The sequence below is a fragment of the Hylobates moloch genome, unplaced genomic scaffold, assembly GCF_009828535.3.
Source record: "Hylobates moloch isolate HMO894 unplaced genomic scaffold, HMol_V3 SCAFFOLD_1, whole genome shotgun sequence".
NCBI lineage: Eukaryota > Metazoa > Chordata > Mammalia > Primates > Hylobatidae > Hylobates > Hylobates moloch.
In genome coordinates this window covers 224,446,570-224,462,808 of record NW_026652276.1, presented here as the reverse complement: position 1 = coordinate 224,462,808, position 16,239 = coordinate 224,446,570, and the positions used below count along the sequence as shown (strand labels likewise).

The 16,239-nt window shown below is 49.1% G+C and overlaps 1 protein-coding gene across 1 annotated transcript in view; it reads right to left on the bottom strand.

The window, feature by feature from the left end:
- CLCN1 (chloride voltage-gated channel 1) overlaps positions 1 to 15,129 on the bottom strand; it is a 36,139-nt gene extending 21,010 nt beyond the window's left edge. The window contains exons 1-8 of the mRNA XM_032753568.2: positions 14,849 to 15,129; positions 11,344 to 11,464; positions 10,495 to 10,626; positions 9,820 to 9,948; positions 9,465 to 9,598; positions 7,754 to 7,831; positions 6,648 to 6,726; positions 148 to 273 (exon numbers count right to left, since the gene is read on the bottom strand). Of these exons, the coding sequence (XP_032609459.1) occupies positions 148 to 273; positions 6,648 to 6,726; positions 7,754 to 7,831; positions 9,465 to 9,598; positions 9,820 to 9,948; positions 10,495 to 10,626; positions 11,344 to 11,464; positions 14,849 to 15,028 (979 nt within the window). The 5' untranslated portion in view covers positions 15,029 to 15,129. The remainder of the gene's footprint in view (positions 1 to 147; positions 274 to 6,647; positions 6,727 to 7,753; positions 7,832 to 9,464; positions 9,599 to 9,819; positions 9,949 to 10,494; positions 10,627 to 11,343; positions 11,465 to 14,848) is intronic.
- Between the last annotated feature and the right edge of the window lie 1,110 nt (positions 15,130 to 16,239).

The following is a 16,239-nucleotide window of genomic DNA, read 5'->3' as shown; positions in this document are numbered from 1 at the left end:
TTGTCATACACCCTTGGGCCTTGGTCCCACCCCACAAATGATGCCGCCCATTATTCCTTTTCTGAACTGCCCCACAGAGTTCTCCTCTGCACCCCATTCCCAGCTTTTCTATTCCACACGGCCTCCACCCCAGGCCTCCTTGGTTACCAGCATCCTTGTTCCACACTGCCAGCACTCGAAACACGAAGGCGCTGAACGTGGCTGCAAAGAATCCTCGCCAGTAGTTCCGAACAGCAAAGTAGGTGGAGGTGACCTCGATGCTAAATAGCACTCCTGCAGGGGCACAGAAGTGTGGTTGGGGGCAGACAGCAGTGAAAGGGCTCCCCCACACTCCCCACTGCTTGGACCTAAGGAGCTTTTGCGGAAACATGAATCTGGGTGGAAGCAGTAGTGGAAAGGAATGATCTCTCGGATTCCCATGCTCAAAACCACACAACTCTCAGGCTAGGAGTTTTTTATTTTTATTTTTATTTCAGACAAGGGATGGGTCCAACAAGACACAGAGAAGATTGAAAACGAATGGGCCTTCAACCTCCAAAACATGAGGACCAAGTGTCCATGCCCTCTGCATCCCTTAGAATGTAGGGTTGAATGGGGTTCACAACTGTCAGATACCCACAGGGACTAAAAGGTAGTTGAAAAAAATCTGCAGAGAAGTTAAGAGAGAGAAAGTTCCAGAGCAGTTCCTCAGTAGAGTTGCCAAGCAGAGCTCAGGATTTACAGGGACTCTCCTTAACACCCTCCTCTGGACTTTCCTACTGTTCTACATATACCACGTACCCTGGGGCAACCTTATAAGGAAGACAGAACAAAAATAGGAGGGGGCTTTGCAGGAGCTGACAATCCTTGATAGTTCAAGAAAAGAAGGTATAGGAGTCATACAAATAATAATAATAAAAAACTAATACTAAAAACCTGACTTAAAAGGACCAACGCAAGGGGAAAAGCCAAGAGGCTAGAAGAAGATAAAAACAATCATGCTTAAGAAAGGTGGGTGAGGCAAAAGGAAAGCTAAGTAGTAGTTCTAAGTAGTACTGTTTCTGAGCGTAGGTGCTGGAGCAGAAATTGAGGGGGTAGATCTACAGAAAAAGAACAAGGGTTGGTAGGGACAAAGTAAGGAATGCGAGTGAGGGCATAAAAAGCAACACTCAAGAGAGGCAAAGAAAAAAATATTTCAACATATTAAGAATAAGGGGGGTGGACTTTAATTTGATGCAAAGTAAAAATTGATGACAAAATTACCTAAAACCTGGCTAAGCCTCATCTTTATCAAAAATGAGGAAAAAGAACCAGGGAAATGCAACCACGCACATAATTGGATGAATGGAGATGAGGCCTGGCCTCAGGAAACCTTGAACTAGGCAGGTTTGTCCCCTTTCTCTCCATGTGAACAGTGTGAACGCCCTCTTCAGGCAGCATCTCACATCCTAGTAATTTTCTTCTCCCTGTGCTATATTCAAAAGTCACATCTCTTGAATCCCCCAGGACCACCACCTTCTCTTAGGTGACAGTCGACTAGTTACATCAGGTCATTTGCACCAAGGGCAGGGTGACCTAATGGTTACATCAAGTCATTTGCACCAAGGGCAGGGTGGCCTAATGGTTACTCCCAAACGCAGCAGCTGCTGCAGTTTGGCAGAGGATTTCCAGTGATCAGTCCCAAGTCCCCTTCCCTGGGAAGCCATCCCCAATCCTCCTCTTCAAGTCAAAACCATCCGTCCTTCAGCCTGAGCTCTCAGAATTTTGGGTTATTATGCACTACCACTTTCAGATCCAGATATTTCTTTACATTTCTGAGATCCCCTAGGATTGAAAATTCCTGGGAGGCCAGGCGTGGTGGCTCACGCCTGTAATCCCAGCACTTTGGGAGGCCGAGGCAGATGGATCACGAAGTCAGGAGTTCGAGGCCAGCCTGGCCAACATGGTGAAACCCTAACTCTACTAAAAATACAAAAATTAGTCAGGCGCGGTGGCAGGCGCCTGTAATCCCAGCTACTTGGGAGGCTAAGGCAGGAGAATTGCTTGAACCCGGGAGATGCAGGTTGCAGTGAGCCGAGATCGCACCTCTATACTCCAGCCTGGGTGACAGAGCAAGACTCCATCTTGAAAAAAAAAAATTCCTTGGAAACCAGTACCTAGTACGGTGCCTGGTGAATAATCAGGGCTGAAAGTCTATTCTCGGGATGAGCAGGGGAGGAGAGGAAAGGACAGGATGAGGAAAGAAGAGAACAGAAGAGAACAGAATTTCAGGAAACAGAGAAAGGCAATGGGCAATGTGGGGCAGACAGAGCTTTGCCAATCACCCCTTCTGCCCTGCTCTTCACATCACATCAGGTGAGCAGCTGCCTCTGGGGCCTAAAAGGAGGATTTGACACAGCAGGAACCAGGTAGAGTGAGTCTCTCTCCTTTTCTATACCAGTAACAAAAGCAGTCAGCTTTGATTTGCCTGGGTGTAAACTATCCAACTGATGAATATTTTACAACAATTTTTTGAAATCCTGGGCTAGGTTTTCTTTCCCACGACGCGGTTCTGGGACACTTTCCCTAGCAGTCTGTCACTGTATGCTCTGGAATGAGAGCTAATTTTAATATTAGCCTGAGCCAAACATAAAATGTGCAGTTAAAAGGAAACAAAGCATTAAAAACAAAAACAGCTTTTGGAAGCTCTCTGCTCAGGTTCTGGAACATTGCTCTCTTCTCCCACCCTGGATTCCCTCTCTACCTTCTCTGCTGCTCCTGTGCCTCTGCCCAACCCCAGCCTTTGTCCTTGGTCTCCTGCTCCTCCTACTCATAGACACACTTTCTCTCTCAATTTCATGTATGCTCATGCCATCAACTACACCTATACGCTGCTGATTAGCAAAGCCATGTTCCTGAGCTTCAGACTCGTCAACCCCGCTGCAAAAATGGTATCACCTAGATATGTCACAGGAACATCAAATTCAATACACTCAAAGTGAAATGTATCAGCTAGCTCCCCCCACCAGATCTGTTTCACTTCCCATATACCCAATCTTGGTTACTAACACCACTATCCACCCACTTGCCCTTGTAGGAAATCTGGGTGTTAGCCTAGATCTCTCCTCTCAATCCCTCCTCTCAAATACCCCACACAAAATTAATCACCGGGATGTCAGGCAGGTGGCCCATGTCTGTAACCCCAGCACTTTGGGAGGCCGAGGTGGGTGGATCACTTGAGGCCGGGAGTTTGAGACCAGCCTGGCCAACATGGAAAAACCTCGCTTCTGCTAAAAAATACAAAAATTAGCCAGGCATAGTGGCATGCACATGTCGTCCCAGCTACTGGGAGGCTGAGGTGGGAGAATCGCTTGAACCCAGGAGACAGAGGTTGCAGTGAGCCAAGATTGCGCCACTGCACTCCAGCCTGGGCCACAGAGCAAGACCCTCTCTCAAAAAGAAAAAATAAAATTAATCACCAAGTTGTATCAATTTTACTTTCTATCATTCTTCTCTTTCTCTTCTGCCTCTGTCCAGTGCCGTCTCTTACTACCTAGCATCAGGACTATGACAATTGTCTTCTTGTTAATCTCGGATTAATCCTGTTAATCCCCAGGCCAATTTTGTCCTGCACACATCTGACAAAGGGATTGGGTGGACACTCAAAGCTGGCCATATCACTTCCTTGTGCACAAGTATTTCATGGCTTTAATTCACCCCGACAGTATTTCCCAAAGTCAGGTCTGTGAGATACTACAAATCCCATGCCCACGAGACAGGGTTCTGTGCAAAATGCTGCATTAGAGCCACATTTTGGATATTCCCAATGCATGTCAGCATATCAAATGTTCTGGTAACTTTTCTTTTTCTTTCTTTCTTTCTTTCTTTCTTTTTTTTTTTTTTGAGATGGAGTCTCACTCTATTGCCCGGGCTGGAGTGCAGTGGCACGCAATCTCGGCTCACTACAACCTCCGCCTCCCAGGTTCAAGTGATTCTTCTGCCTTAGCCTCCCAAGTAGCTAGGACTACAGGTGCCTGCCACCACACCCAGCTAATTTTTGTATTCTTAATAGAGATGGGGTTTCACCATATTGGCTAGGCTGTTCTTGAACTCCTGACTTCATGATCCACCCGCCTCGGCCTCCCAAAGTGCTGGGATTACGGGCATGAGCCACCGTGCCTGGCCACTGATAACTTTTCTAGTTTCAAAAAAAACTCTCTCTTTAACCAAGCTTTTTCCAGCTGATTTATAGAAGCACTTTTACACATTAGATCTACTAAACCATGAAACACATTTGTGCAAATCCTAGTCTAGAGAATAAATTCCATATTCTTATACATAGCCACGAGGGTCTTCATAATTCAGCCCCCCTTTACTTGTCCAGCCTCATTTGCTATTATTCCTTCCTCTGTATCCCCTGGTAATACTCAGCTACTGCCCCCATCTTAACTTTGCAATGCTGTTTCCTCTGTCCAGAATACCCTGCACCCACCATCCTCCTTGCCAGTCCTACTTATTATTCAAGCCTCATATCAAACACCACCTCTTTTGTGACACTTCATGGGCTCTCGTAGGCAGGTTAGCATAAGGTCCCCACTGCACTTTACCCCAGCTGCCACTGGGCCACTTTTTCAAGTGGGCTGTGATGATAGGTTTGCCTGCCTGTCCAGCCTCTCAACTAGGAGCACCTGAGTGTGCAAGATCCCGCACAGGGCCTGGTACAGAATGGGAGCAAGATGCTTGTCATTTTAGTAGAATGCTGAATTCTATTTATTTCATTAGTGTAAGAAATTAGGAGCTGACTCCATAATGAATACATCATTTTGATACTAATTTTCCTTTCAGAATTATTCGGTATTCTTTTTTAAAAATCAAGTAATAGGCCAGGCATGGTGGCTCACACCTGTAATCCCAGCAGTTTGGGAGGCCAAGGTGGGCGGATCACTTGAGGTCAAGAGTTTGAGAGCAGCCTGGCCAACATGGTGAAACCCCATCTCTACTAAAAATACAAAAAATTAGCCAGGCATGATAGCGCAGGCCTGTAATCTCAGCTACTTGGGAGACTGAGGCATGAGAATTGCTTGAACCCAGGAGACAGAGGTTGCAGTGAGCCAAGATGGTGCCACTGCACTCCAGCCTGGGTGACAGAGCAAGACTCCATCTAAACAAACAAACAAACAAACAAACAATGCCACCTGCAAATACCTTTGTCATTTACCACATAACACAGCCTAAACATGGCACCTTAATTTTTAAGTACTTAACAATTTCTTGTGTCAATAGCAATGCTTTATCTGTGAATTTTTTCTTCCTTTTTCTACCACAGTGGTTTCAGAACTGTTGCCTGTAACTTCTCTGTGATCTTTACCTCTCCCATACTTGACACAGGACCAAGAAGAACCTTTCTGATTCTTCTCAGAAATTCCAATTTTACGAGGAAAATGCAAATTCTCTTCACGTTAAGAGAATCTGGCTGATTAAAACAAAACAACAGAAGTCTCTCAGTCTAAAAATATTATTTAAACCTCCTGGATTTGAAAGGCTAAAGAGTAAATAAAGGCAAAAGTGGGTATAAATGTAAGTGTGAACGTTTAACATGTGCAAAATTCCAAATACACTATCCTCCACTGACAAGGATTAGTGATTTTCATGAGTAGAGCTGAGGACAGAAATGTAAACAGGATGCTAGCTGATGTGCTTGCTAACTTGGGTTCCTTAGTCTGTGTGCTTTGCCACAGTGTTTGCATAAGTTAGATCATGCATTTGCATTAACTTTAAACTCTTCTCCACTTATCATTCCTGTGCCAAGTCATTTTAGTTCCCTGGAAGATTCTATGAAAAGATTGCTTAACATTTCCATAACTGAAAAGAAACCTCTAACAGTGTGTCATTTAAGAAGCATATGCCCTTCCTGCAATTTTGTTTCTTCACATATCAACTTGGTGTCCTTTTTATCATCAATGAATCCAGTGAATGCTCTATAGAATCCTGCCCTGCTAATCTAGCTATAATTGATTTTGATGAGTCAATAAAAAGATACGACTGCTTTCTCCGACTACATCCATTTGTTAATCATCCATGATAAGGAAAATAATCTGAGAGATCACTATTTGCCTTATACTTGGAGAAAGAGCTAAACTTAACTTTAAATTGCTATCAAAGGACATTTATCCTTTGAAACTCTCCTAACTATTCCACACTAAAAGCTTACCATTAATCTAAATAAGGTCTACCTGAATTCCCATGCAATTAATAAAGCACAACAAAATGTGGATTTTTCCCTTGAAGGAGGAAGTTCCTAGAGTCCCCTGTTAGAGACGTCATCAGTGTAGGGCAAAAACATCCAACAATACAAACAGGTTTTAAAATAAGTAGGGGCGCCACGGAGACTGCCTTGGTTTTAATTCCTGGCTTGTACCTTACTAACAGAATGAACTTGCTCAAGTCACTCTCCCTCTCTGTAATTCAGTTCTCTCCTCTTCCTCCTCTGTAATATCTGTCTGATATGGCTTTGGCCAGGAATAAAAGTAAGTGCTTAGAACATTGCCTGGCACATAGCAAACGCTTACTAAAAGTCAGCTATTCTTGTAAGTAACCTGGTAATACCAGCACTTGTGGATACTGATTAAAACTGTTTTGGGAGCCAGGCCAGGCAAGCCGATTGATAGGGGAGGGGGTCAATCACTTGCCTCCAAGTGGTGTCCCAAAACAACAGCCGACTCCCACAGCACAGCCCACCGTCAGGATATCAGAGTAGTAGTATGGCTGCTACTAGGGGAGAGACAGACAGAGAGACAGGTGGAAGAGAGGGAGGTGGGCAGGCGGAGGACAGAACAAGCAGGGATGGGGAATAAGGCAGAATGAGAGGCCTAAGTCACAAGGAGTCCTTGTGGTCCCATGTCCTCTGTGATTCCCAGGCCAAGAGAAACTCAGTGAGTTTGGCAAAAAGGAATTAACCTCATAGCACAGTGCCAAAATGAAATAGAAAGTAGAAAATGAAATAAAAGTTAGGCAAATGTATGCCAGGCATGTAAATCAACAAATGATAAGCAGAAAAGAGACAGCAAGAACTCCAGAAAGCAGTACTAATAAATCCTGCACCAAACAGCAAGCAGTCTCAAAAGAATACACAGCCGTTTGCTGAAAAAATATAGGTATCTGGACCGCAGGGGCTGTGATCCACAGTCATTCCCTGGATGCCCACTCCAAAGCTTGTGGCAGCCACCCAAAACCCCCTTCTAAGTCTTGCTTAGGCAACCGGGATAGGGAGGAAGTGCAACTTGCCTCCAACAGGGGCTGCAAAGCAGCATCCCACGCCCACTGCACAGGCCGACACCAGGAGGTCAAGCTGCCCAGGCACGGTCTGCAACAGAGAAGCACGCGGGACAAGGGGGTGGAGGGGTGGGGCAGGCAGGACGTATGTAAGAGGTAGGGTGAGGGACTGGAAGCTACAAAAGGATGGGGGAGCAAAGGAGGGAAACGTGGAGGGAAACTGACACAGAGGGGGTGGTATGGACTAGCAGGGAGAGCATGGGAGCAGACCACAGGCCAGACCTCCATGTGGGGGCACAGGTCAAAGAGGCGAGGACATTCGGAGGACAGGCACAGGCTAAACAGAGGCATTATGTGACCAGGGTAGGCAGACAGGGGGACGAGGAAGGGAGCGTGGATTAGTGCGATGCTCCTTCAGCACCACAGCCAGCCCAGAGCAGAGGCAGCCCTCCCAACACCCTGGACACACAGCCGGACTCCTTCTACCACCTGGCCCCAGCTCATTTCACTGTCTCAACCTTACCTCATACACCCCGCAGAACACAGACATGAACTTGCTGAGGACAGCAGCACAGATGCTGGCAATGTGGACGAAGGGGCCCTGGGAGAGGGGGAGCGAGGGGGCGGGGGTCAGAGGCCAGATGGAGGCTCTGCGGCACTCACTGGACTAATATTCCTTACTCCAGGCACTGTGCCAGGGGCTGGAAATACAGGAGTTACACACAGGTCCTGCCCTCACGAGGCCTCATCCCAGAGAGGAAAAAGAGGAGAAACCAGTGTGTTTCTCCTCTCCAGAGAGCCAGGGTGGAGGAGGGTGGGAGGGCACGTGTTTAGAGGAAAGGGCCTGAGGAGCCTCCCTCAAGTAGAGCTTTGAATGATGGGAGGGAGGGAGCTGCGCAGATGTCAGGAGGAAGAATGTTCCAGGCTGAGAAAACAGCACGCAGGGGCCCTGAGGGGCCCAGGGCAGAGTGACTGAGGGACAGAAAGGAAACCTGTGAGCCAAACACAGGGAAGTGGTGACAGAGGCCTGCAGAGAGGAGGAGCCGGAGTCCACGGTCTCGAAGGCCACGGCTGGCGGGCGCCTGTAGTCTCAGCTACTCGGAGAGGCTGAGGCAGGAGAATGGCGTGAACCCGGGAGGCGGAGCTTGCAGTGAGTTGAGATGGCGCCACTGCACTCCAGCCTGGGCGACAGAGCGAGACTCCGTCTCAAAAAAAAAAAAAAAAAGAAGAAGAAGTTCCAATTGGGCCGGGCGCGGTAGCGCAGGCCTGTAATCCCAGCACTTTGCAAGGCCAAGGCAGGTGATCACCTGAGGTAAGGAGTTCGAGACCAGCCTGACCAATATGGTGAAACCCTATCTCTACTAAAAATACAAAAATTAGCCGGACGTGGTGGCGTGTGCCTGTAGTCCCAGCTACTCGGGAAGCTGAGGTGGGAGAATTGCTTGAACCTGGGAGGTGGAGGTTGCAGTGAGCTGAGATTGCACCACTGCACTCCAGCTTGGGCAAGCAAGCTAGACACTGTCTCAACAACAACAACAACAACAACAACAACAACAAAACTTTCAATTTTATTTTAAGAGGCATGGAAAGCCTTAAGAAGTTTTTGACCAGGGGTCAGATGAGACTGATTCCATTTTTAAAAGATGCCTCTGGCTGCTGGGTGGAATATGGCAGTAGGGGGCAAAGATGCACACCAGCAGAGAACAGAAGGAGGCTGCACCCCACCGAGCAACCTTGAAAACAGCACAGCCTCTTTCTCAGTCCTAGTTTTCTCAGATTCAAGCAAGGGAATTGGTCTGGATGATCTCTAAGACAGTGTTCTCAACCAGGGGAGATTTTGTCCCCCAGAGGGTCCATATGGCAATGTCTGAGGACATGCTGGTGTCACAACTGGGCGATGCTGCTGGGCATCTAGGAAGGGTCAGAGGCCAGCGATGCTGCTAAGTCCCCACCACTGCACAGAACAGCCTCCCCACAGCACAGAGTTTTCTAGCCCCAAATGTCAGGGGTGTCCAGGCTAAGAGCCTGCTCCAAGCTCCGCAAGCTGTGCAGTTTTTGTCATTGGATCCCAGGTGGAGGAACTTCCAAAGCTTTTCCCCTTCCTAGTGTCCCCTGGCCCTGACCTTGGTCCTGTCTCCTGATCCACTTCCACTCCCAGAGCTCCCTCTAGAGTTGGTGCCACCCTGGCTCCTGAGGGCCCTTCCCAGCTCTTGCTTCAGTCATTCCAGGCCTACCTCTTTTCCCACGGGGATGCCACTGCCCAGACCCGCAGTCAGGGCGACAACCTTGGCCACAAAGGCTTTCATCGTGAGGTATTCCTTCAGGACAACCCCACGAAGTATTGTCTTCATTTCGGGGATTCCAGAGCCTAAAAGCATGGAAAGATTATGTGCAGGGTCAAGGTGGAGGTTAAAAGGGAGATGAATGTCCGGAATGTGGGAATGGGAATTAAAGAGGGCTGAAGAGGCAGTGGTGGGGAGGATGGGGCAAGGCAGCACAGGGCTGTGGGTGGGGCTGGATGATGGGGGAGACAGACAGGGCCCCTCTCAGGCCACCCAGCTCAGGCTGAGTCTGGTGGCAAGTTCTCACCAACAGCCTGGGGAGAGATGAGGTGGCAGAAGAGGGCGCTGAAGAGGATGAGGACTAGTGGGAAGGTGACCCAGACCAGGAACTGCAGAGGAAGGCTGGGCCGCATCTGCGCGTAGGACCACTTGTAGGCTGCGGAGACACATGCCTGGGGTTAGGCAGAACGTGGCTGAGCAGCCGTGTCCACGGCACCAGGAAGTGTACCCGGCGTGTTCTCAGGCCGTGCTCCTTCTGTGTGCCCCTCCTGAGATGGTGCTGCTCTCATTTGACACATGGAAGCCTGAGTTATGGGAGGTGATGTGGCCTGTTCCAGTTGGTAGTTGGAGGCTGTGTCACGAATCCCACTGGAGTACCGGGGCTGGAGGCCTGGGTGTGACCAACCACCCGGTGTGCCCAGAACCAAGGGATTTCCTGGGATTCGGGATGTTCAGTGCTGAAACTGGGAAAGTCCCTGGGAAACTGGGGCAAGTTGGCCACCCTATTAGAGGGGCATCCACTGCTTGGGCGGCAGTGAGTGGAGGGGCGTGAGAAGTGGAGCAGGCCTGGGTCTGGTCTTTTCTGGGCCTGGAGTCCCACCTGATCCCTCTCTGCGCAACATTCGCTTCCCATAACACACCCTGCTTACCCTAGGTAGAAACTCCAGGAACAGCTGTGGGCAAAGGTCCAGGTTAAACCTACCCTGAAGGCTTTTGGCACTGACGTAGTCCATGCTCCAGCTGACCAGAGCCATCAGCAGTCCCAGAAGCACCAGAAAGATCCAGTCTTCCCCTAATTTTCTTCTCACCACCTGTCCCAGGCGGCGGACACAATCTAGGAAGAGATGAAGGGAAAAAAAAAAAAAAAAGAGAGAGAGAGAGAGAGAGAGAGAAGCAGCTAATGAGTCACTACTTTACTTTGGGTGCTATACCCAAGATGGGAGGGGAAGCCTTGGGCCCCCAGGGTCCGTACGTCTTATGCACTGAGTTTCTCATTACCCCTCTGCTGATTGCTGCTCCAGCCCCTGCAAAAGGCACCAAAGCCCAGTTCCCCATGAATACTTGAATTCCTTTGTAAAACTCATTTCTTGGAGTTGTGGGAGGCAAAGTGCGAAGGAGGTGAAGAGAGGTGCCTTTTCCTTAATACTTAAGAGGCCAAGCATGGTGGCTCACGCCTCTAATCCCAGGAATTTTGGAGGCTAAGGTGGGAGGATTGCTTGATGCCAGGAGTTCAAGACCAGCCTCAGCATCCTTACAAAAAAAGTTTTAAAATTAGCTGAGCATGGTTGCATGTGCCTATAGTCTTAGCTACTGGAGAGGCTGAGGCAGAAGGATCACTTGAGCCCAGGAGTTCTAGGCTGCAGTGAGCTGTGATCACTCCACTGCACTTCAGTCTGAATGACAGAGTGAAACCCTGTCTCTTAAAAACAATTAGAGGAGAGTTTTTGTAGCAGGGCAGGGAGTACGTACGTGCAATGGGATGTCCAAGTTATTCTCCTAATCCCTGTACCTCTTTCTACTCCAGATTTCTTTATTCCTCAGTCCCCATCACCTTGACATTTAGAATAGTGATCCTCATCCTTGCTGTCCACGGTAGAACTGGAGCCTGTCTTCTTGGGCATCCCTATGTCCCGCTCCCTGTCTGAGAATTGTTCTTTGTGATGGCCATAAATCTGGACAGAGAGAGAATGATCAGTGTCTGCCTTGTGGAAGAGTAAAAAAATAATAGACAGAGGGCAGCAAACAGACTCATAGAAGAAAAGAGCAACAGCTTTTTGAATTCTGGGTGTTGACTGCATGCAGGGTGACTTTGTGGTCATCCCTGCCCTCTACTCTTCACCCTCCATTCCCACACTTCCCACCCTTTCCCTTGTCCATTCATCCTACCTTCTCTCCACCCATTCTCCAACCTGTACTCACCTTGATCCAGGGCAGCCTTTATCAAGGAGGCCAGTTTTTGCTTTGAAGCAGAGGTACAGAACTGTGCTGAACCCAGGCGGCCATATCAATCAGGTGTTTTGTGTCACTGTGCTTTCTGTATGTGCCACCATTTCCCCAGACCACCTGCATTGACTTTCCTCCTAACATGAACAGGGTGGGGACAGACTGGGCTAACTAGCAGGGCAGTCTTCGTTGCACTTTGCCTTGGTGTGTCTAGCCTTACCTGAGGCACTTCAGGTCCTCTATCAAGCTTCAAGACCATCCACCTCATCTCCCAGTGCTTGTATGCACACACAAGAACTAGCCCGAAAAGGCAGGTCAATCTACTTTTTCCCACAGCCAGATAATTAGACCCCTACCTGCCCCACATGTGAAGAGGGCAGAGCAGCTCCCCCAGGTCTGGTGGCCTTCCACTTCCATCCTGAGGCAGAGCACGTGTGTCTGCGTGGGGTATACGAGAGCTCCAACCACTTTTAGCCTGCCCCACTCCCACTACACTAACTGTCCTCTGGGGCCAGGGTCAGGCCAGGCCATGTTGCTGGATTCTGGGACAGCCTGAGTAGAAGAGATCTGATTTCACAATATGAGCAGCATTTTACGCCACAGTCCTGAACAAGCACACACATGAATTGCCCTGCTCATGGCTGTTTGTCTTCTGGGTCAGTGACTGAGGGAGGCAGTGTTTCCTTCCAAACCCTACCTGGGACCCAGAGAGAGAACATACTTCCCAGTGGAAGTCAGACAGCTGAGGCTGTCTCAGCTCCTCGAGGCCCCAGGCTGGTGGAGACGAGGAAGGGGTTTGCTTCATATCATCATACCTGGGCTGGGAAAACACTTAAAGGGCCAGATCTGTTCTGGCTGGTCCCATGCTAACCACCACACCAGGGCAGGGTGAGGGGAGGGCAAGGGAGAAGTCAAAACTCAAGTCTACAAGTGATACAATGTCTGGGATTTGTTAAAAAGTATTCCACGGTGTAAGCCAGGCTCAGTGGCTCACCCCTGTAATCCCAGCACTTTAGGAGCCTGAGGTGGGCAGGTCACCTGAGGTCAGGAGTTCGAGACCTGCCTGACCAACATGGAGAAACCCCGTCTCTACTAAAAATACAAAAATTAGCCAGGCGTGGTGGCGCATGCCTGTAATCTCAGCTACTCGGGAGGAGGAGGCAGGAGAATCACTTGAACCTGGGAGGTGGAGATTGCGGTGAGCTGAGATCGTGCCATTGCATTCCAGCCTGGGCAACAAGAGTGAAACTCCGTCTCAAAAACAAAAAACAAAAAACAACAAAAAAAGTATTCCATGGTGTGTAGAAGGGTGAGGGTGGGGAAGGGAAGAATAGATGGAACAATAGTGACAAAATATTGATAACTGGTGGGTACTTGGGGGCTTCACTATACCATTCCATTTTTGTGTAAGTCTTCCATAACAAAAATTAAACAAAGAAAAACTAATCCAAACTCTTGTTTGCTTTTAAGACCTGTAGAAAACAGGCCAATTCTACTCCCCAAACTAACCATAGCTTCCCAATATGAGGCTTCATGCTCACCTGGCCAGTCTCCTCACTGTTGTCAGGAAGTGCCATAATGGCACTGTTACTCAAGTTGTCATCCCACCCAGATACGACCATGTATATGAGTGACAGCACGGGGCCAGGGGGAAGGGTCTTCCCTCCTGCTGATCCCAAATGGTGTTCAAAGGCCTAGTCAGACCCCGCTGTCTCCAGGAAACCTTCCCAATGCTCGATTCCAGCCTACATTGACCTGTATGTCCCTGTTCCCTACTGGGTCCCTGGCGCTGCCTTTGCAAATACTCCTGGGGGTTGGTCAGGGACTGACAGCAGATCTTTTTGACCCCCAATGCTGAGATCCCCTGCACAGCTCATGCCTCAGCTTCCCAGCCCTAAACCTAAAGGAACTGTAGGCTCCCTGTTAAAAAAAGAAAAAGAAAGAAAGAAAAAAGGCTTTTAAGTTCTGACCAGACCGGGTGCAGTGGTTTACACCTGTAATTCCAGCACTTTGGGAGGCCAAGGCGGGTGAATTACCTGAGGTCAGGAGTTCGAGACCAGCCTGGCCAACATGGCAAAACCCTGTCTCTACTAAAAGTACAAAAATTTGCCAAGCATGGTGGCAGGTGCCTGTAATCTCAGCTACTCAGGAGGCCAAGGAAAGAGAATTGCTTCAACCCAGGAGGCGGAGGTTGCAGTGAGCCAAGATAGCACCACTGTACCCCAGCCTGGGAGACACAGCGAGACTCCATCTCAAAACAAACAAACAAAAAAAAGTTCTGGCCAACTGTCCTCCAGACAAATTCTATCCTCTGCTGTTCTCTGCATTCTTTGGAGGGACACTTACTTATTAACCATGACCTATCTTTTTCCATGACAATTTCACAGCCTTTCCTTTCATTGTGCCCATCCCCATTCCCCCTTTCCTAGGTGTTCATATCCCACCAATCCCACCGCAGGAGGCTGCTCATCCCTAGACACTCCTAATTAGTCTGCATGCTTCTGTTGCTGGGATCACATCTCTGCCCTTTTCCAGGTGCCTAACACTTAGTAGGTTCTTACTTGATCATCTTGCCACCTAAAAGCTCGTACATCTCTGCTCATTTTGACACTGGTAGATCTTTGATCACTGATAAGCAATTCAGTCTGTTTTCTACACTTGCCCAATTCCTTTCTTCTGCTTTCTGCAGGAAGATTCATGTGTGTGTGTATGTTGCTGAGGGTCACAGAGGCAGAAATCTGGCAGTGTCTACCTGTGGGTGAGGGTGTGGGAGACAGCTCCCAGCACACTGCAGTGTGGGCTCCTACGCAATCCACTCCACGTAGGTTATGTAAGCACGAGCTATTCATGCACATGAGGCTCTGCTGTTTCCCCATATGATTCGGGTACTCTGTTGGTAAAGGTTGTATGAAAGTGCCTGCATATCTCTCTAAGTGCATACTTAAGGGAGCCCAGACTTTCAAAGATTTTCATATTTTGAACACATTACCACGTACTTGTTTTTTAAGTTAAAAAAATGCTGCTCCCTCTTTTCACCCAATTCCTAATTTTCACCAGTCTCTGGCACCGTCTCCCCTCATCCATGGCTCCCCTCTCCCCTTATAGCACTTTACCTGTGTGGGGTGGACGTTGTGGCGGGGGCCTGCATCCTTCCGGAGTCTGTGCTGGAGGCCCCCGTTCTCAGAGGGCAGTCCGTAGCTGGTGCAGTGTTCAAAGGGCATGTACTGGTACTGGGGGTCACTACCCCACCAGCTTTGTTCACCCCCACGCTGCTGTGACCGGGATTGCTCCATGTTCCCTCCCCCCTCCCCCCGGCCAGGCCTTGGCCTGCTTGCCCCGTCCTTCCCCCAGTGTAGCTCCTTAAGCCTCTGCTCTTGCTGTCCCCAAGGCGTCTGGGGCAGCATGCCCACCTCCAGCTATTTATAGCCCCCTCTCCGTCACATGACCCCCCACTGCCACATCTGATCTGCTTGGGGTCGAAGCAGGTGTGAGTGCAGTGTGGGGGTGGGGGTTGGGATGAGAACCTGAGGGACAGCCCCACAGGGAATTCCCTCTGCTGAGCCAGTGGCATTGTCCCCCTCCTTAGTCAGCTCCATGTCACTGGTCCCTCTATAAATATCGCCTGGACCAGGATGAGAAACTGCTGAGTATGCTCTCAAACCTATGTGTAGAGCCGGATCTGCATGGAAGCCCTCCAGTTGCCCATTTCTCTTCTTCAGGATGCGGAAGGTGAGGGGTGGGTGCTGGATAAAGATGAAGCGACTTGAAGTTCTGGAAACACTAGTGCGTTAACTCACCTGGGAGAGTAACTGGTGCCTCTCTGCCACATCTCCTGGCCGGCTTGTTCCCACCTCTGTGTCTGCCCAGGGTTCTGTCTGGCCAGCTCTGCCAGCCCATCCCATGTCCAGCGTTCTTCTCCAGCTCTTTGCCCTCCTGTCTGCCAGAGGCTGCTAATAACAGCTTGGGGGCATCCCCTGATCCCATCCTTATCACCCGCTGGGTGTGGAACACTTATGGGAAGTGGGAAGTTGGGGGTCGGTAATAGTCTTGGGTTCTAGAATTTCTCCCACTTCCCAGATAGTTAGGTGTCAGCCACACTGCCAACTTGGAGGGACTGAGCTTCCATTTGGACTGTGGAGTGCCCACACTGGCTCCATCAGATAGATAACAGGGGAGATAACAGGGGAGATAACAGGGGAGAATCGAAAGTAGAAAGAGGCACAGGGAAGGGAGAGGTGGGAAAGGAGTGAGGGCTTCTCATGACAAGCCCGACAAACATGAAAGATGATGGGGAAGTGCTCTCTGCTATTCTTCCCTTTTCAGGTCAATAAATACTTTTTGGCCAAGGACAAACTTTTCTTCCTGGCATCACATTATAAAACCAATTTTCCTATGACATTTCTTCCCTATGAACTCCTCACTATAGGAGAAAAGATATGAACTGAGCTAAAGTAAAGTTTAGGATCCATTACCAAATGGGGTCTGTCCCAGGACAGTCCAAGTT